Source organism: Pleuronectes platessa, chromosome 6 (assembly GCF_947347685.1).
Source record: "Pleuronectes platessa chromosome 6, fPlePla1.1, whole genome shotgun sequence".
Taxonomy (NCBI): domain Eukaryota; kingdom Metazoa; phylum Chordata; class Actinopteri; order Pleuronectiformes; family Pleuronectidae; genus Pleuronectes; species Pleuronectes platessa.
Genome location: NC_070631.1, coordinates 13,737,259 through 13,758,846, shown reverse-complemented (window position 1 = coordinate 13,758,846; position 21,588 = coordinate 13,737,259). Strand labels below are relative to the sequence as shown.

Here is a 21,588-nt window from a genome sequence, read left to right as displayed (position 1 = left end):
AAGAGAGTGAAGCATTTAATCCTAAAACTTTTCTTCAGGTTTTCTTTAATAAACATTTCCCTTTAAGTGAGTTCAGAGGTCACCCTGTCCCTCATATTTTGATTTCTAAATTTGTATCCATAAAGTTGATATAGTTATTAAAATGCCTCTCACCATATTCACCATTGCTTGACAAACACTACATTTTATTTTCAGTACAGTTCACTGCTACACTTTTGAGGGACTGGGGCGATGCCGCAGATAAAAAGCAGCAGAAAACTACAGTGCGGGTCCGGAACAGGAAATGCTTTGTGCAGAGGTCACCGAGAACTCGCGGTGGCAGCCGGGACGTCGGCGGACTGTGTGCCTGCGCTGAGGAGAGGTGCGTGTCCCCAGTGTCCGCTCCGGTCGCCCGGTTAGGAATGCGCCTGACGAAGCCGGTGTGTACTGTGATATTCGCTGAAAAGCCCGCGGGGACCGTGGTGTGAGAAGAGTCATGGTTTGGCATCGCTTGTACCTTTAGTGTCTCGGATTTTGATTCATTGAGCTATCAGTCGTTAGCCCGCTCCGTTGATTCATAGCACGCTAGGTCGGTAGCCTCCGTCGTAGCCTGCCTGCTAGCTAGCTAGCTAGCAGATAGTCTGAGTGCGCTGCTGGCCGATCCAGTCCTACGGGAGAGGACCAGACTTACTGCTGAACACGAGCCGGCTGTAACCGAAGGACGACCTGGTGGTGGCTGGCGGGGGCCGGGAGAAAGCGACGGGGTGGAAGTGAGTCAGGAGCGGCTGATGAGTTCAGACCAGAGCGGGGAGCCGCCGCTGCTGCAGGAGGAGGCCGATCCGGGACCGAAGACCGGTGGGAAGGACGAGGCTCCGCTGGGGAGCGAGGGAGGGTCAGGCGGCATGGTGAGTGAGGCCTTCTCTAGCTAGCTAACGAGCTAACGCTAGTTAAGTGGCTAAGTGGCTGCTGCTCTGTAAGGACCTGTTAGCACAGTACACCCCCGTTCTAGTGGGGGGAGCGATATTTATCCGGCAGCAGCAGCAAATATTAACTGAAACAAGAAACATGATTTCAGATCACACATTTCTGCTTAGCTTGAACTTTATGACCATTAGCTTGTAATTACACGGCGGTTTTATCAAATGTTAACAAAACCCCCCACGGCTCAGGCGGCAGCTCTTGTTCAACTGATGAGTTGCAGCCGTTAACGTTGCAGACACACGGGCAGGTTTTTTTTTTTTACCCTCTTCCATCAGCCGGATCTCCTGCTAATGCTGCCCCACCGGCTAACGCTAGCTTAGCCCCCGCCACCAGCAAGCTCATTAAGTAGTTTGCTGAGTAATCACTAGCTGATAAGTTAAGTTATGACACCGCCGCGGGGGGGACTGTATTGTTGTCGGGAGTGGACTAACACTCACTCGAGCTGTTGTTTAATTTAGTAACTGCACGAAGCTTCAACTATTGACCGAAGGATGAAGGTTCATTCAGCCTGGTGTGATCTGGTAGCTAACGCTCCTAGCTGGTGGCTAACCTAGCGCCGTGACATGCGTTGCTAATACCTGGCCTGTGCGGCGCAGCGCGGTCAGCTGACACTACTTGGCTCGCCACGGCCCGTGACACAGAAGCATGCATTGTAACCATGTGTCAAGTTGCACGGCACATAAATGTTAGCTGCCACACTGAGGCCTCTGCGTTTGACACGTCCATTCCGGAGTTATTGGCAGAGAGAGAAGCGCGTCGGGGCATATTGTGACTAACAGCTGTTCCTGTCAGGCCCAAGTGCTTTTAGCCCAAATAAAAGAAGCGGATCTCCCACCAGGTGGAGAGTGACCCTGTGGAAAGAGGGATCTGGTAAATGTGACAGTTACTGGCGTTTCAGAAGTTACAGCTGTCACCTGCTCCCTACTGCACAGAGCCACAATCCACAGTTAGTTCACCTCAGTGTGTGTGTGCCCCTCAATATGTTCTGTATGTGATCTATTCCTGGCCACAGATCTCTGCAGGGTCAGGGTTTTCTCCTGCCAGTCCGCCGCCACTTTGATACAGAGACTCCGAACCAATCATTGCATAAAACTCAATTAGAAATGTTTCAGGTCATATAAAACACTTCCTACATGAATTTTTTTAATCCAGTTGTATCTGGGTGATAAACAATATCAAGTATTATCACAATATAATTTCCATCAATAGTAGACAAACAAAAGTTCAATATGTATCTATATAAAGCTTGTGTATTGTGTAAGCACAGTGGAGAGATGTGATAAATAATTGATCAACCTCAGATTTACATATTTTTTTGCCTTTTACCAAGTGTTTGTCGTCATCTGCTCCTAACAAAGCGTATTAAGCTACAATCTTCACACAGGAGCCAAAATTGATCTTTAACTTAAAATAAATCATAATGTGACATTTGTCATGAATATTGCTATCGACTGATTAAAAAAACATATTTCTTGAAATAATCCCTCCCAGCTTTGTTTTTGCCACATTTATTAGTCGACATCCCGGTTGGACAAAGTCTTAATCGTTCTCCTCTAGGTTAATTAGGTAATAGCCTCTGTTGTTGACAAGGGATTGTGGGGCCCAATGTGGGCACATTTCATTGTACTTCTCTGGTTTCCAATTATATGCCATGAATGGCCAGTGGTGTGCAGGTGTACCTGCCAACATCGAACATAACGCCAGGGGATTTTATTCAGTAATACAAAGATGTAGTGAAATCAGCAGGGCTGGTGATAGTTGGCTGTAACCTGCATGACCTCAGACCCCATAGGAATATAGTTGGAGACCACATGTTGCATTGTGTCTGGTTTCTGTATGTACGTCACTGCTTTAACATTTACTTTAAAAACAAAAAGTTAAGTTTGATCTCACTTTTAGGTGAACACTCAGGACCTGGGGGGGGGCTCAAATGTTTAATAATTTGTTAAGTGCAGCCCTTTCAAAGTTATTTGAATTCTATTTTATTTGTTCTAAGTTTGTGGTGAGATTAAACATCTTGCCTTTAGGCAACTACATGTTTTTAAAGATAAATAAATTACGGATCTCGGTTACTGGTAATTACAGCACATTTGGTTTGATTCAGATATAAACTGTCAAACTGCAATAGTCCAATTGAATAATTGTGTCTGTTTGAAATGTTTGATCTAATAAACCGATTTTTGCTCTTAATATTTAAATGGCTTGCACTCTCCTTATCCTGTTTTTGCTTTGAAGGTCACCTCTAAGGGCGCCGGTTTGAACCCAAATGCCAAGGTGTGGCAGGAGATGCCTGCGGTTCCCAGCGAGGCTCTTACCAACAGTCCTCATTGGCCCACCGCAGACATGAGTGAGGGTGAGATGCACTTCCACCAGCTCAATTAAACATCTTTTTTAAAAGACCTAACTGATTGTTACAGAGCTTCTAAGTGAAAAAAATATTTTGTTTGGAAAACAAAACATTGTGTCATCCGTGTCTTTTGATATAAATACTGACTTTCCTCTAGTTGACACTTTAAGTAAAACTGTTTTTTACGTTTTCCTTAAACATCTTATCTCATCTTTATCAATATCAACACCTACTAATGCATCCTTAGCCTTTCAAAGAAGGCCTAAAAACTGACTGGGCTATCTGTTGGTTCAGAATGAAACTCACTACCTTTTTCACAGGTTATTCTGAGCCATCGTCTGCCGGGTCCAAGCAGTTCACTGTGGGATTCACGGCCCTGGATGACAGCAGCTCCACAGTAACAGCTGAGATAGCAGTAAATGGAATGGACCCTCCAGAGTTGGGCTTTTCCCCTGCTGAGTCCACCACAGGGACGCCAGGTCAGTCAAATCACATCACATGCAGTTGTGTCTACACAACTGTCGCTGTGCAACTAATGATTATTCTGTTTTTCAAATCATTTATTAATTTTCATGTGATGTAGATGATAAAGTGGAATATAAAACTTAAAATGTGCTTAGCCGTTTAAACGTATAAATACAGTGCTATTCTGTGTATTGCTTAAAAAATCAGTTTTCCTTTTTAAATAGACTTTATTAGATTTTGTTGCAGAGAAATGTTACATACATCTAGAAAAAAGGTCGGAGTAACATTGGAACGAAAATGAAGTGAAATATGGTAGAATCTCCTCTTGATCAATAAAAGACAGTCAACATGTACATTTAGTTAAAGCTACCACATTATTCCAATTTATAAGTTGATCAAATGCTAGGGCTTGTGAGTCCTTTGTTTAAGATCAAGGGATCTATGATTTTTCTGCACAGTTATTAGTAGTTTACATAATTCACATCAATGATAAAATCAATAGATTACATTTTTTCTCCAAACATCTCGTCACATGACTGTTAAAGCACGTGTTCAAGTGTTTCATCTTCAGAACAGTGGGGACAGCTTTCAGAGATGCTTTAACTATGTTAATACAAAGGGTTTATAGTGGCAGCGTGGCAGTGTGGCAGTCATCAGAGTTTTCTGTAGATATCTTTACATGTCATCTCAATCTAGTCAAAATTTTGTTTTTCTTGGAATAATTTTTATAATCACTTTATATTAGTTCGTAGTATATAGAATATTCCTCTTTTTCTTTTTAATCCAACTCGATGCCCCACCAATCCACATTGCTTTACCTTCAATATGCACTATTCCTGTGGGAGGAAAGACTATTGATAACACTAAGTTTAGATAAGACAAGTCTAAATTAATAAAATTCTAGTTTTGTAGCATAAGGATTTATTTGCCAATTTTTGGAATGCTTCATTTAAACATTTGCAGCACATTGTCCAACCAGTCAGGTGCTTTTAATTCCAGCTGATCACCTCAGCAGGTGATTTCACTGAGCGCTAATCAGTGGTTCTCTGTCTGAAGCTATTGAAAACCTGCAGGCGTCTCACTACACGTCCCACATGGTTCCACTTGGACATAGGTGCAGCAAGAGAAATTTAGAGCGCACACACACTCTTTTGCCGCACATAACCTTTAGATTCATTTATATCACATTCACTAATTGACACACACAATTTTCTAGACTAGTGGTGATGTGTGTGTCTCACTTGTACTCAATATAATGAACATTTCACTTCTCACCAATGACATTTTGTGTTTGTGTCTCAGTGGATTCCAAAGCTGAAGAGACGCCCATCTCCTCTGAGAATCTGCGAGAGTCTCTGAAGAAAGAGCTTGAGTTTTACTTCTCTAGGTAAGAGGAAAACGCACACACTGCCTTTTTATACATCAGAATTTATGATAGTTAACTCAATGTTTCCCAAGTAAAGAGAAGGCTAATCTATGTGTAATTTCTTGTATTTTTTAGAGAAAACCTCTCGAAGGATTTGTACCTGATGTCCCAGATGGACAGTGATCAGTTTGTTCCCATTTGGACCATAGCCAGCATGGAGGGCATCAAGGTCCTCACCACTGACATGGACCTCATCCTGGATGTGTTGAGATGTAAGTGAAAAGCTGGGTCTGGTGTATTTTTAAATTAGCTGCATACATTTGTGCTGTATCGACACTTAAATACCTTGAATTTCCCTCAGCCTCTCCTATGGTGCAAGTTGATGAGAAAGGAGAGAAAGTGCGTCCTAATCACAAGCGGTGCATTATCATCCTGAGGGAGGTCCCTGAAACCACACCTGTTGAGGTAAACTGGACTTTACAGTCAAAACCGTATTAAACAGTTTATCACATTTCTGTTCATGTCTTGCTTAAAAGTGAAACCTTTTGTTTATCTAATTTACAGGAAGTGGAGTTACTGTTCAAAAACGACAACTGTCCAAAGGTGATAAGTGTGGAGTTCGCACACAACAACAACTGGTACATCACATTCCAATCAGACACGGACGCTCAGCAGGTACTGCCGGTCAATGTTCAGTCCTCATCCCACTGGCTGGAGTTTTCATTTATAATGTTGCACCATGAATTTGCCTTTAAAATCTCTTCTCTGTTCCCATAGGCATACAAGTACTTGAGAGAGGAAGTAAAAACATTTCAGGGAAAACCCATCATGGTGCGTCAAATAAAAATCCCATTGTCATTTTTAGAAAGGCCTTTTGGGAAGTTGATTTTTGTTTAACACTTTTTTTCTTCTTCCTGCTGACAGGCCAGGATAAAGGCCATCAACACATTCTTTGCAAAGAATGGCTACCGTAGCATGGACAGCAGCCTGTACGCTCAGCAGTCCCAGAGCCAGTCCCAGTACAGCTCCCCCCTCTACATGCAGCATGTCTATCCCCAGCAGCAGTACCCAGTCTACGGCATCGTACCTCCCACCTGGTCGCCTTCTCCCACACCGTATTTCGAAACTCCTTTGGTGAGACCAACTATACCCGTTGTTTTCCTCCGTTGAAAACCTTCTCTTCCAGATGATTTTGTACTGGTGCATCATCAACAATTCAAAACATATATGTGATGCAGGAAATTAACCTTGAAAGCCACATTGTGTACATGCAATAGTTGGAGTCTCACCTCACAAAATAACTGCATAATCATTTATTAGTCATCACCACTTTGTTTGTTGTGATGTCTGTAGAGAGATGTAGTAGGTGAATTTAAATGAGTCCTTCCCTTCTTGCAATTTGAGTTGAGAGTAGACTTAAACACTGTTTTGCATAACAATGGGTTAGTCAAAATATTCAGTATTTTCACATCCAGAGCAAACATAGTGAAATTTAATGATACTGCCAAGTGTATTGTCCGGTCCTTGTTGTGGCTGGTGAGTAATAACTGCAATGGTTGTTGCATGAAATTAGATTTACCAATACTACCTTATTTTCCCCCTTTGCAGGCACCGTTTCCCAACAGTAGCTTTGTGAATGGATTTGGCTCAGCTGGACACTACAAACCTGGCTCCAGTTCTCTTAACATCACTCGCCAATTCAACAGGAACCGGTAAGGACTTCTTATAATACTTATTATTTTTATTATGCTTCTGTGCTGGTGGCAGCTGTGGCCAGAAGCTTGACGTTTTTCGCTTGTCTGTCCGGCCAGGTCTCCCTTTCTCTTGAATACCCAGTCTCAGGAATCACTTCGAATCGGGTCAAAGTTTTCTTAAATTTCTTGAAGTACTCGCAGCGTATGAGTCTGAACTGACATTGATATAAAGTACAACTTGACCTGTCGGTGCAGGCAAACTATAAGGCTGCAATTTTTGTTCCAGTTGACGTGATGTAGTTTGGACCTAAATCCAAATCTGTCATTTTCTGAACGTGTTCAAATTGGAATGTGTCCACCTTGTGTCGTAATTTGCATAAAGTTAAACAGTGGGTATCAGATCATCTGCTATTGTCTAGAGATAATGTACCCCCACCAGGGAACTGTTGTTCACTCCCTGTCTTCTCACTGTCCCCACAGTGTCCCCCTCTATTCAAGAAAGAATGTAATAAATGCCTTCAGGTACCACGACTATACCATATTATAAGCTTCATCGCTACCATCATGTCTTATCATACTGCAGCAGCAAATGACTAAATCCATTACGGAGCCCATGCCTTTTGCCAGTCAGGCTTTTGTATACTTACATTTTTTTTCATCACTGTGATAAATTTGTGTTGCCAGGTAATGGACATCCTGGATTTGTCATGTCATTTGATAAACGTAGGCTTGCCTACTAAATGGCAGCAGCTGCCATCTGATCCTGAGCCATTTGCTTTTTCCAGTTATCGTCACCTTGGCTTAAAAATATCCTCTTTCCATTTATATATTGCATGCAATGGTTTCCCTCTATCACAACTAACCATCCATTTTATAGGTTCATTGTTTAGTTTTTGTTTGTTCCCTAGTTTCACTGCTGCGTTCGTTTTCAGTGATTTTATTACCATATGCATAACAAAGAAATACCTTGGATGAGTTTGACGCAGAGTCTAGGTCAGCTGTCGAGCTTTAATCTGAGTGCTTTAAATCTTTCACAAAGAGATTTTCAAGTTTGTTGAGCGTTTGAAGACGCAGATTCACAAAGACGCAGCTTGCTGCACTCTTCCCAAGTCAGACCTGATGATGAGATCATTTTGCGCATAGAGGGAAACAAGGGAGTGCGGTAACTGGCTTTGGTTCTCTCTCTCTCTCTTTCTCTCCTTTGTCCCTTCCCTTCATTTCTCTCTGTCCTTCCCTTCCAAAGTTGGGTGCTTCACTCCCTTCCCAATGAGCGTTCAGATTATGAGATCTGAGGGTCAAAGACTAAAGAAGATTAAACCATGTGAATCAAGCTCCTCGAACAATATCTGCCTAAAAGTTGTATTGGTGGTTCATGAATATATCATTGGCCTGTCTACGTCTTAAATGGGGGTTGTCAGCTCTACTCAATGACTGACAGGTTGCAGATTGCCAAACTCAGTTTAAATTGTAGCCATTAGTCATCACTGCTGCAACCAACCATGAGCATAAACGTCATCCTAAAAACCCTGCATGTTAACGTTTACCCCGAGCACACAGAATGATGCCTCATCCCCCAGCAAGCCATTAAGCTTCAGTCGGTGCCACCAGTGTTTCCTTTCAACTGATTTAGCTGTTTCAACCTCCATCATCATTAAACGGTTCAAGGACCACAGAATAAAGCAATTTATTCAATTAAAAAAAAAAAAAATTAACATCCTTATCCAGTTATCTTCCTATCACCAGTGGTTCTCTTAGCCACCACAAGCTTAACTTATGTTGAGAGTTTAAAGCCCATTAAATAGATTTGCATAACTGCAATAGCTGCTTAACAGTTTGCAGAAAATTTTGGTTCATGTATTTTTATATTTAACAACATTGGAAAAGTTACTTAAAACTACATATTACTTTTGTTTATGCGTGCAAATGCATCACCCTACATCATTAACATGACGCAGCAGTTTATTCAGTACTAACCCAAACTAATGCTGTATAGTAGAATAGGCCTACTTTTTTTATTCATCTTGAGACCAAAAATGTGCCCGTCATGCTAAAAAGGAAAGGAAACACTGGCTGCTACTATCTCTGTGCAGTTCCTTTTTTTTTTCTAAATATTGACCATGCTCACCCATCCCTTTCTCCTGTGCAACAGAAACCACGTGAAGCCCCAGGTGAGGACAAGTGAAGTGACCGCAGCATCCATAACTCCCGTCTCCCTGGAGAGTCTGACCGGATTGCGCAGCCCACAGCCTCCTGCTCCTCTTGCCGCTGCCACCACAAACCCAGTCCAGACCGTCTCTGACCTAAGCATGGCATTCTCACATCTTTCCTCCTCTTCTTCCTCTCTGGACCCCAGCGATGACGGTGGCATGTCGGGTCGCGGAAGGTAAACCTGTTTTTAAGTTGCTGTCTGATTGGAGCCTGACTGTAATGGCTGCTGCTCATTGGTTGTGATGTGTTCAGTGGCTGTTGGCTAATTTTGGAGATCATTTGAATTGCATTTCAGACGCAGCACAACATACAGAGGGACACGGAGGAGGCGAGAAGATGACCGGATTACGGTAAATGGCAATTTCATATTTTCAAAAAATCGTTGCTGTTTTTAAATAATGAACCATCTCCTGATCTTTCTGTTTGTCGGCTCCATTTTCCTTTATCAGAGGCCTATACCACTAGCAGAGGTTAAGGTTGCTCCACCCAAGTTCGACTTGGCTGCCACCAATTTCCCACCTCTTCCCGGCTGCGTGGTCAGCACACAGGGGGAGCCAGTGCTAGAAAACCGAATGTCAGATGTTGTACGTGGTCTGTACAGGGACAAGGTAAGACATTGAGACTAACAATTGTAAGACATTCTTAAAAAGAAGACTTCCGGAGAGATTTAAGCTGCATGCCTCCTTTCTTTTTATAGACGGATCAAGCCAATAAAGAAGCCACTGTGAGTCCAGCATCAGTCCAAGCCCCAGTCACAGAAGAGCCTGTGGCCGTCTCAAGTCCCGCCCTGACAGCAGCTAAACCCGCCACACAACCACTCGGACCCTCGGCCCCTGGGTACAACTTCTTCAATGGTTTTAATGTAACTCAGGCCTCAGATGCCTCTGTTAAACTCAAAGTATTAATATGAATTTCTGAAACTGCTCTGACAGGAATCGTCAGGAGAAGAGAGTTGAACGGGTAGAGATCACAGTACCAAAAGCAACCCCGCGCGCACCTGTTCAGACGACCGTCAACCCTTCCTCCTCCACACAACCTGTGCCTAGCTCCAGGCCTCAGCCCCCTGCTGCCTCCACGCCTGTGACGCCCAGCACCCCAGTCCCTGCTGCAGCCCCTATTCCCACCCCTGCACAGGTGAGCATCTTATTCTTTGCAATGAGAGCCAACACATGGCATTGTTATCCACCCGATGATGACATCTTTTGCGCATAGAGGGAAGTGCGGTAGTGATCTGACTGGCTTTGGTTATCTCTTCCTCTTTTCTATCTGTCACTCTTCTTCAGTTCTTCTGTCTATTCTTTCGCTCTCTCTCATACCACGAGTCCAGAATTTTCACTCCGAACCCGATGAGCGTTAAGATTATGAGATCTGAGGGTTTCATTATCAAGTTATTGTATAACTGGGCTTGTGTGCTACATATATCAAAATTGTGCCTTTTCCTGTCCTGGTTTAGGAGCCACGTAAGCTCAGCTATGCAGAGGTGTGCCAACGGCCACCCAAGGACCCTCCCCCTGCTGCCCCTGCCCCAGCTTCCTCCGGCACAGCGTCGGGTCAGCCATTGCGCGAGCTTCGTGTTAATAAGGCTGAAGAGCCAGGCTCAAGTGGTGGTCCTGGAGAAAAGCAAGAGAAAGGCCATGACAGGGAGGGGGGCTGGGAATTCAAGGAGAGCCGGCCGCCACGTGAACGTGACTCTCAAGGCTACTATCGCAGCAATGGCCCCAGAGGCGCCGGGGGCCTCAAGTTTCGGGACCAGAGGCGCCCGCCTCCGGCCCGACGTCACTCTCCCCAGGGAGGCTACAGGCATACTGGCAAAGAGCAGAATATCCCACCAGTTTCGCCAAAGTAAAAACTTGATGTGAATCGAAAAAATATGTATGAATATACATGGATATATATAATTATATAAAAATGAATAACATAAAAGCAACAACATTAAGGTAGCCACCTTCCCCCCTGGAACTTGTCCAATGAGAGGCTTCTAAAATGACAGTAAGACCAGGACATCCAGGACTAATGGGCGAAATGACATCTGAAGAACTTGAAGAGTGATTTGAAAAGGAAACAAATCTTTGTTTTGCCTCCAGCATTATGCTTAACACAAATTAAGTGCGATTTAACTGGAGGCAGTCTCATTTGTGCTCTGCTGGGGAAAGGTGCGATGTTGGGCCGCGTAAACGGCACTCTACCTTTTTTGATTTAAAAGAATAGATGTTGGTCTGCAAGAACAATATGCACTAAGAAGAAAAGAACATGCATATTTGTCATGTACATATACAAAGATATCACTAACACGCAATGAGACATCAGTTTTTCTTTGTTTTGTTTTGTGTGCTTAGGGTCGCAAGTATGACTGAAGCGTTGACTGATGTCTGTGTATGCATTGATAGTGTAACAAAATGACTGAAGTGCTACAGCGTGCCGTTGCACTGATGTAATGAAATGGATGATTTTTTTTTTTTGATTTTTACATCAGAGATAAAAGAATCATTGTCCTAAAACTGGACAGTGTGGTCTTCTAATGTATAATAATGAAATGTGTTCTATAGTGGTATTTTGATCCTGGTTCATGATTGGCTTAAACTGTAAGAGTCAGATATCAGAAACGTTGATGTTCGCCGCAGTCCCATGTGTGATTTTGTTCGAAGCCGAAATCCACTTTGGGGTTCTCACTGGCCTGTCAGCCACGGTGAATCTGCTAGCCTGGTCCAAAGTTTTTTATGTTTCAGTTTTATCTTTGCTATCTATCTGAAATGTTTTGGGTGTACCCACTCCAATGGATTGAAACTGTCATGTTGATATTCAGTCAGATTCTCTGTTTACATGTTTGTTTGGGTTGTAGGTGGATGTATTTCATGAGAGCGAGGAGGTGGAAAAAAAAAAAAGAATAGGTTAAAGGTAAGATTCAGTGCGCCTGGTGGCCTAGGTGAGGTTTGGCTTTTCTACATCACAGGATATCCAGGTTAAGCTTATATCTGTGAATTGTTCTTAACAATGGCATAGTGTCAAAAAATAGACCAAGGAGTACTGTTAGCTGAGGATGATTGCTACGTAAAATTTGGCAGCCGGTTTGTGGGTATAACGAGAATTGGAAAATTTTTCACGTGCTATGTGCCAGCTGCCTACGATCGTAGTGTGCTAGGATACAGTTTCGATTTTTATTGACGAGATCTGCTGAATAATGTAGTCTTGGGGAAACTTTTTGGCCCAGTGAAACTTGATTTTGAAGAAGCTATAGAAGTGTAGTTGCCTATGCTATATTATAATAACCCTTCACTAGAGATGTGTGTGGGAGAATGTAATTGTTCTAGTTGAGAAATTACAGCGGGAGGCTTTTGACAGCAGGTTATCCACCTGATTTGTTTTGTGCTTTTAGGGTGAGTTTGCTGTGTTTTTCTTTTCTTTTTTTAACTTTTGAAAAACAAACAGGTTGACTTAGAATTTGAAGTTTGACTCACTGTATGTATTGCTTTTTAAGTTTATTTATTTTAAATCTGATGCGCAACGCTTTTCTCCCAATCTTGGTAGGCTGGTTTCCCCAAAGTTGTGTGAAATCGCATTGGCAAAAATAAAAACTCACATGACATTTATTTACTGTTCCGAGATGTCAGCTGAGAGAAAATATTTGATGCATTGACTTCGGGTTTAGTAATGCGGTAAACGAGTAACCAATCACTGGGGCTGTTATTCCTTTTTATTAATGAGTATGAGCTGCTAGTGATTTAGTCTAATTAAATAAATAAATGCACTAACTTGTTTTTAAAAGAATCTTACCTGAGACAGGTGAAATCATTTTAGAAGCATATGGTTGATGTTGACAGGCTTGCAAACACCATCAGGAGACGCTTCTCCCCTCCATATGTTTGGGTTATTTTCTGTTAATTTGGGTTGTGGTGGCAAAAAGGAAATATAGTATTGGATCAACCAAGTGTTTGAGACACAATCCTAGAACTGTATGAAATGTCACCAAAAATAAATTATTTTGATTTGGCTCTCCAGCGTCGTTTCTTTCTCCTACCTTGAGTTTTGTACATGCTTGACAAGCATCCATGGGTGAATGGGTTGCAACCCAATGGTGTATATGGGATGGGATCGGGGGGGGGATGGTGTTTAACCAAACTGCCTTTTGTATGCATCCTTATGTTGCCAGAAGTATGAGAAGTGTTAAAGTGAGAAGGTTGGTGATGAAGAAAATGTAGCTTGGGATATTTTTGGTGTCTTCAAAATGAGACTACAGAACAGGCTCTGGTTTCTGTGTGTGCCTGTCTAGAAGTGTAACTCGGGGGTTCCCAAACGTTTCCATGCAAAGGACCCCCATATAGCATAAGCCTCTGGTGGGGAACCCCCCAGTTGTAAACTCTTTTTAAATTTCGTGTGCAATGTAATGGCAAATATCCAAAATCAAATGTACTGCTTAATATATTTCCCTAATTTTATTAACTTATCTGTTACAAACATTCCTTGTCATTTCTGTACAGTAATATAAACTAAACATTTAATCTAGTTTTTCATATTTTATTTATTCATTACATTCAGTGTCGATCTTCCGTTATAAACACTGCTTGACATTTCAGTACGTTTGTGTATACCTGGCCCCTCACTAGTGGGAGGAGTGGGCTTGGTGGCTCCTACACAGTTTATCTATCTTAGGCTTTATGGCTGTCAGTGTCAGACGAAGGTCGTTCTCGACTTGCAGATATGTTCTGTGCTTTGTTTTCATTACCTACAATGTAGCATAACCAGACTCTCAGAGGCATGTGCTGGCAAATGGAAGAAGAGATTTCCTACCTCCGAGTTTTAAATGCCATGGTGGTATTCTGTGGTTGATTTTATTGTCACATTTCCCCCCCTTTCCCTTACAGTTTCCGCGACCCCCCCCCCCCCCCCCCCCCGGGACCCCCTGATGACCCTTCTGGGGGTCGGGACACCCAATTTGAAAAAGGCAGTGTTATAACTGCTACATTTGCTTGTTGTAGGCTACTAAAATTACAAATGAATACAGGATTATCCAACTATCATTTCATTCATAGCCATATAACAAGTCCAGTGATCTATTGATTATGAATTGTGCAAGCACAGTGAGGAGGTATAATGCATAATTGATTAACAATGATTTGTAAAAGGTTTTGCAAATGTTTGCTCATCAGTTCACGTATGAAACATTAAAATTCACTTGATCCATATTTGTATTTGCAGCTGAAATTGCACACACTCATGTATATCAGTCCCCTAAACATGCTCTGTTTCTTCCATCAATCAAATTCATCTTTGACGAAAACCCCAAACAATTCTGGATCTGCCAATGTTGGGTCATGCCCCATCCTCCACATATTTGTTCTGAAAATCGGTGTAGGATTTATGTGCGTATTCCTGCAATCAAACAAACGGATGAAAATAAAACCCACTTGGTGAGTAAAACTATGACTTGATAAACTGTCACGGTTAAAGGTCATGGTTTCTCTCAGCTGTCCACCAGAGGGGGCCTCAGACTCAGCCGGGCCCTGACCCGTCATAGCCGTTGTTGTGTCACCAGCTGTCGGGCGTCTCTGAGCAGGAAGACCGGTCTCTACATGGACATGAGCCGGAGCTATTCATGGTATGTTGCTGCCGCTGCTGGATCGCTGCTAACGTTACATTACTTGTCCATATTGGGTGACACGTAAGAAGACATGCCTTCCATCCAGAGAACATTCAAGTCAAATATTTACGTAAAACACGTAAGTTAGCTAAAGTGAACCACCTTTGATCAGTTTGCTTTAAATGCGGAGGAGGTAGGGGGCGTGGCTGCGGTGATGACGTGCTGTGTTTATGTGAAAGCTCGCAGCAAACACTCAAGTCACCGACAGACCTTCAGAGCCTGGACAGAAAACGGTACGTTATCTCCACAGTGTCGGTCATTTATCGATGGTGGGTGCCAGGGACACTTCAATGAGCCCCCACGAGGATTTGAAAATTGATGTCCTTTCATTTCCCTCCGCCCTCGAGGGTCTATTTCCCCTCGCGTCTCCACGCTAACGTTAGCTCGCCTCCTAGCTGGCTAGCTTGCTGCTAGATGGTTGAAATAGAGCCGGGGATCTTTTTATTGTTATTATTTAAAAGCAGCCCGTGTGTTTGTTACCCGATCGGCCCATGTTATATTCAGCAGTCACTTGGTGTTTAACTTGCATCACTGTGGTTTTCTTTTGTTGTGGAGCAAACGAGCTAACGTTAGTTGTCAGTGTCATTTTATAAGCATAATAATAATAGTATCGCTGATAAACGGCAAACAATTAGATTCAATTTAAAGGCAGTTTGAGAATCACACAGCGATAGAGCACAGATACAGAAATAAATATGTTACACCCGAGAAAAGCGTAAATAAAAAGATTAAACAAAACACTGTAAAAGGATCAAAACAGATGTAGTGACTTGGTTGTTTAATTATTCTGACTGTCAGCTGTTGGTCAAAGTGGGTGAGTAACAGCAGATAAACAACAGTGCAGACATGCACCACCTACACTATCTGCTCTAGATAACGTGTTGGAGGTTTAGTGACCTGTCAGTATTTCTTCAACCCCAAAATTATTTCTGGGACATAGTTATTTAATTTTAATCAGGTAAGCATTTATTCATGTTTGCCATCACTGTACAGCTTAAAACACTGTTCTTAACATCAATAAGTACTATTTAAAGCACCACTGTTGCCCCACTTTAAAAAATGTATTTTTCCTATTTATAACTTCTCTGTATTTATATTTAGATGATTCTTGACTGCCAATGTTCAGTTAATTTCAATCAAATCAAAACCTTGTATATGAGCATATTTATATATGTCCATTTAGAAAGTCTAGCATTGCAGCACCACACAGTCAATTACTGTTAAAGCAACTAAAAGGACACTCATACCTCCCCCTAGGCCCCAAAGTCCCTGTATGAAACTACATTCAAATTCACTAGTTCCAGATTTAAATTTGGATCTGCACTTAATTGTACACACTTATAAATATCACTCCCCTTGAAATTGCAGACCCTGACATTACCGGAAAATATCTGTGGAGCATTTAAAAGGAATTATTTATGTGATTATGGTATTTTTTAATGCTTGTGGGTTTTCATTGTGTCTTACAGTTTTAAAAATCAATTTTCTTAACAATTGTTTTTCAGTGTACCTTAGTGTCACCACCCGCTTGGGTGCCATGGTCGTCCGTCACAGATGAGCTCTACTATGTGGTACATCATGCAAAGCATTCAAAGTAAATACTCTTTGTCCGAGAGGCTCATCCGCACCATCTCAGCCATCCGCTCATTCCCGCATGACAACGTGGAGGATCTCATTCGTAAGGTAGGCTCCAGCTCGTCTTTCAAATTAACTTGAAATGAATAAAATCTCCCAGTCGTCAGTCGCACTGACATCATTACACCCTCTGTGTTTCAGGGAGCTGATGTGAACCGGATGCATGGCACACTGAAGCCCTTGCACTGTGCGTGTATGGTCGCTGAAGCTGACTGTGTGGAGCTGCTGTTGGAGAAGGGGGCCGAGGTATGTCTGAGAAGACAACTACATACCAAACCATACGATTTTAGATTAATCTGTTACCTTCTTCATCAGTCTGTTATGAATGTCAACCTACAGACAGTTAAGCCTCGATTGAGATACTGTAGATCAGGAGTTCCCTAACCTTTCAGTAACCACGCCTGAGACATGTGACCCTTTATCCTGAAGAATAGTTATTTGCGCTAGTTCACAAAGAAATTCTCCTATGTGCATGTTATTATGTTTCATGTGTAGACTTGCATTTGTAGATTTTTTTTCTTTTATTGAGAATCACTTTGTGACATGTTTTTTAAAAAGTGCTATACAAATAGAATTCACTTACTTACTTGAGAACATCATGGAAAACTATGACTTCAACCAGAACCACCTCACCCAGACTTGGCCCTTCATGTTGGTGCACATATCTGAATAAAAAATGAGAGCAGCACACAGCACCCGAGACCTAGTCATTGCATTTATGCGATTAATGTATATAATAAACGTCTGCTAAATACACTGACTTTATTTATCAGGTGAATGCTTTGGATGGATACAACCGCACTGCACTGCACTATGCTGCAGAGAAGGATGAGAGCTGTGTGGAGCTGCTGTTGGAGTATGGGGCCCTGCCGAATGCCCTGGACGGCAACAAAGACACTCCACTTCACTGGGCTGCCTTCAAAGATAACCCAGAGTGTGTGAGGGCCCTGCTTGAGAGCGGGGCCTGTCCCAATGCGCGGGACTACAACAATGACACTCCTCTGAGCTGGGCAGCAATGAAAGGCAACCTGGAAAGTGTCAAAGTGCTTCTAGACTATGGAGCCTTGGTCCATGTGACCAACCTGAAGGGCCAGACTCCTATCTCCCGACTGGTGGCCCTGTTGGCCCGGGGCCTGGGCACTGAACAGGAGGAGGAGTGCCTTGAGCTGCTGTGCAGGGCAGCAGGGCGGTTTGAGATCCGAAAGGCGGACGGCACCCTTCCCAGGGAGCTGAGCAAAGATCCTCAGCTGCTGGCAAGGCTGACCGACATGGTGGCTCATGCTCCCACTCTGCGCTCTCTGGCGCGCTGTGCCGTCCGCCAGAGTCTGGGAGTGCAGTTCTTCCCTGATGCTGTAAAAGAGCTTCCCTTACCAGAGACTATCAAAGACTATCTTCTGCTGAGAGAATGAGGGGATGAAACCACTGGATGATCATTAGGCACCTCATCACACATTTACTGGCAAGAAAGGCCTCATATTGGTTATAGGCAAGTGGCTGACACTGGCCCTCATTTATTCAACTTTTTCAAATCCGTACAGATTTATGCACCTGAACATTGATGAACATTACATTATGTAGTGTACAACATCTCCGTGAGCTGTTTATTTTTTATTTGAGCAGGTTCAGCTGTAGGAGCAGACCTCCCCCTCTGCATTATCTTTATGTTGTCATACTCCTGGCTTGCTTAAAGAAATCATTGGCCCAACAAAATTTCTTATCACATTTTTTTTCCAGAATGAAAATCAAACTCAATTATAGGCAAATTTCTACAATGATGGACCTCATCATTTGACAACATGAAGTGTGTCCCATCCCCCAAGCTTTTTCAATGAGTTCCAACAGAGCCATAGAGCTTTGCAATGCCAAAATTTACTAAATGTATTAAATAATCCTTTTTTTTTTACTTAAATTTGAGGAAAAAATAAGTATGCTGTTATTGCTTGTCACGGAGGATGATGAAACAAAGTTAAATATTGTTGGTAAAACGGGAATGTTGAAAATCTTGAGTTATTCGTGGGAATGGCCATCTTTGTCTCAGTGAACTTACGGTGCATACAAATATTTCAAAAACAAACAAAAAAATTTTTTTTTTTTAATATACCTGTGTGTGTGTGTATACATTTTAAGCAACAAAATGTGTCGGAGTATTATCATTTGAATGTGCCAGGCAGGCATATCTTACCTCCATCTAATTTTCTGAAAAAGTTCATCACTGATAAGAAGTCGACGTCAACATGCCTGCTGTCATATGTGATTTAGTATTTATTTGGGCTCTGTTTTATTAAGGGGGTTGCAGTTGCCATAATGAATAAGTTGTTTTTTTAAATATATTTACATATTTACGTTTCCAGTCATTAAGTATTAAGTTTGTTAATGTATCTGCCTCAACTCTGACCGCTTCTGTGTTTGATTTTGTTTTGCTTGTTCTGCAGATGTATAACAATGAACCTCAGAGATCAGGTCTTGTATGCGCCTGCACAAGTGCTCTTCTTTTTATCTGTCATCGTAATGAAAGTAAATGCCTTTATATTCCATTCATTCTTCATCTCCAATGTTATTTACAAAAAGTGTTTTGTTTTTGACTCATTTGACAGCTGGAATATTTTGAACCAGTTATAAAACAATGTTACTGTGAGGTTAATGGTAGGATGAAACAAAGTAAATTTACTAAGTTACTGTACATAAGTCAATTTTTTATGTGCCCGTGCATAAAAATTTATTTTTGGATACAGTTTTTCACTTTCTCTCCACTACAAATATCAGCAAATATCTGGTCTCTATATTTTTGACAAAGCATTGTTCACATTGTTTGATATGTCCGTTAAAGGAATCAACAATTAGAGTGGAATTAGTTTACTGGTCCAATCAGAGCGGGCAGGTAAGAGACCCCGCCTCCAGCAGCAGCATCAGTGGTGAAGAAGAAACACCTGAAATAGATTTGGAAGTGGCCACCACTGGGATAGAGCCATACAGTGTAGTAGACTGTTGCATTAGGGAATAGGCTTCACTCGACAAGTACTTGGAATACTTTAAGTATTTAGATTGACTCACGTAGAAAAGTTATTGTGGTACTTTTGCTTGAGTACATTTTCGTCTATTCATCTGTACTAAAATGCTTGTGATTGATATTATCAAAAAATATCAATGACTTTGAATTAGAAGTTGACTCAAATCAAGTAGTGAACTATGGTGATATTTGGATGAAAATGTAAAATGTGATGTGATGTAATGCTGTTTTGACACTTGAAGTATACCAGAATTTACCTGAGTAATCCTCAACATACAAAATTATGTACAGGGACAAAAATAAATGTTCGCTTACAGGAACAAATGACAGGCTTAAGTTTAACTCTGTGAAACTCATATATGTTCATCAATGGCCAGGGTAAAAATAAGCTGTGATCAGTTTAGCTGCAGTCATTGGACTGAATTACAGTCATTACATATGAAAGGCCGGCAGGTATCTTAATTATCAGAAATCATGTAACAACTACAGCCAGAACTGTTACTTTGAGCAGTTTCCAAGAAATTCAAACATTCTGGGACAGAAACCTATTTTAGGTCCTGAATGAACTTGTGATACAAGAGGGGACAATGTTCAGGAACTCATTTTCGATTTAATTTGAATTTGAATTTTTTTTTTTACTTTGTAGGAACAGGGCTGAACTAAATATTCCAAGAAAAAATAAGCAGATCAATTGTTAATGCACCTCAACTGCTGTCTTTTGAAATGAACAGCTGACTTCAGCACAGTCAGTTCTCACATTATCCATTGGGGGTCTCCCTGGCCTTGCCTCTGAATCCACATCGGTTGGATTGAAAAGCAGAATCTGAAAGAGATTTTTTTATATTTAATATTTTGATCTATTGTTTGAGGTTTGTACATGATGCTGCCATGTACTTCCACAGCACAGTCAGGACGTTCACTTCCAGGGAGAGAGAATAGGGTGAGAATATCAGGAAGGAAACAAAACTGTGAGGGGAAGAGGCCGCCTTTATTTTCTTTGTTCATACAAAGGCTTCAACAGTTTCCTTTAATCGTGTGAAATATGACATTAAATGCAACTGCAGAAGGGAAATACAATTAAACTGGTTTGTTATAGTAATAGACGTGAGCGATTTTGTATTGGAGCTCATTATATTCAGACATGTTTCCAGTACTTTAGATTATGTGAATTGGAATCATAAAATATGTAAACACACCTCTCAGTATAATGAAGTCCATCATGATGGAAAGTAATTACATTCACTCAAGAACTGCACCTCAGTGTTATTTTGATCTACCTGTCCTTTACCTGACAATTCTTCCACTCAACGTCATTTCACTGGCAAATATTCAACTTTACTTGACTCAAGTTATTTTAAAGCTTGAGTTACTTTTATAAATAATAAGAAAATTATATTCAATAAAGATATGGATATATACTCTAGAATTGAGAAAAGACTGCTTTTGAGATTGCTAGATGAAAATTTGCACTCTATTTAAAGTAACCTAATTGAGCTCCACCTGTATCGAAAGCTGTGATATAGTGATGGTGAAAACAATATATAGAATTCTAAGATGGGGTATTCTACATAATGTCGTACTTTGCGTACTTTAAAGATATTTCATGCTAGAATCTTTTTAGGAAATACAATTTTGAATGCAGGACTTTGTAAAAAAGTTTAAGTAGACTCTGTTGTTACAACTTTTACTTAAGTAATAAATCCTCCTTAGTGAAGGTTGAAATGCTGAGATTTCTTTGTAGGTTTTTACTCAAATCTTTTTAGAGAGGTGTTGATCCAATATTGATAATTAAGCAGGATGTATTTTGGGGAGCCGTTTTAGTGGCTTGCATTAAACAAACAGGTATTTCTGTTATTAAGGTTTCTATTATGGGTTTAGATGGGTTGAAAAAAATAATAGATAAACAAAACCATTGCAAACTGCAGTCTCCAAAGTGATAATAATAAGACAATGACAGATAATACAATTGATTTAATACTTAACAACGCTAACAAAATATCTCAGTTATAATGTCAAGATTTATTGCAGGGATAAACTAGCTTACTGTATATTGGATTTGAGAGAAAACTGGTTATAGACGTGATTTAGATGCTACAATGTAATATTGCCAGTTCGTCCGGGGCAAGGATTGACGGAGGTGATGAGGCCTGACAGGAGAAACCCTCTTCAAATACAAGAGTGAAAACATGAACTCACTCGGGAGCGGCATCCCTGTGCGGACACATGTTTCCAACGGGAACTCTCGCGATAACTCGACGTCGACGAGGGGAG

The 21,588-nt window shown here is 41.5% G+C and overlaps 2 protein-coding genes across 5 annotated transcripts; both read left to right on the top strand.

The window, feature by feature from the left end:
• Positions 1-327: 327 nt before the first annotated feature.
• Positions 328-13,028, top strand: LOC128442376 (la-related protein 4). Of its 3 annotated transcripts, none has more exons than XM_053424809.1 (17): positions 328-884; positions 3,196-3,307; positions 3,628-3,786; positions 5,075-5,159; positions 5,274-5,410; positions 5,500-5,603; positions 5,703-5,813; positions 5,916-5,969; positions 6,063-6,272; positions 6,747-6,850; positions 7,313-7,354; positions 8,982-9,215; positions 9,336-9,390; positions 9,490-9,648; positions 9,738-9,877; positions 9,973-10,174; positions 10,494-13,028. In XM_053424809.1, exons 1-17 carry the CDS (start codon positions 768-770, stop codon positions 10,884-10,886), a joined length of 2,418 nt encoding a protein of 805 aa, XP_053280784.1. In that variant the 5' UTR covers positions 328-767; the 3' UTR covers positions 10,887-13,028. The 3 variants fall into 3 exon arrangements, with proteins under 3 accessions (XP_053280784.1, XP_053280783.1, XP_053280785.1); XM_053424808.1 differs by having other exon boundaries at positions 3,196-3,313; XM_053424810.1 differs by lacking the exon at positions 7,313-7,354 and having other exon boundaries at positions 3,196-3,313.
• A 1,494-nt stretch (positions 13,029-14,522) lies between these two features.
• Positions 14,523-19,641, top strand: asb8 (ankyrin repeat and SOCS box containing 8). 2 transcript variants are annotated; one of them, XM_053424287.1, is made up of 4 exons: positions 14,523-14,633; positions 16,181-16,358; positions 16,452-16,556; positions 17,084-19,641. In XM_053424287.1, exons 2-4 carry the CDS (start codon positions 16,230-16,232, stop codon positions 17,717-17,719), a joined length of 870 nt encoding a protein of 289 aa, XP_053280262.1. In that variant the 5' UTR covers positions 14,523-14,633; positions 16,181-16,229; the 3' UTR covers positions 17,720-19,641. The 2 variants fall into 2 exon arrangements, with proteins under 2 accessions (XP_053280262.1, XP_053280261.1); XM_053424286.1 differs by lacking the exon at positions 14,523-14,633 and adding an exon at positions 14,729-14,908.
• The last annotated feature ends 1,947 nt before the right edge of the window (positions 19,642-21,588 follow it).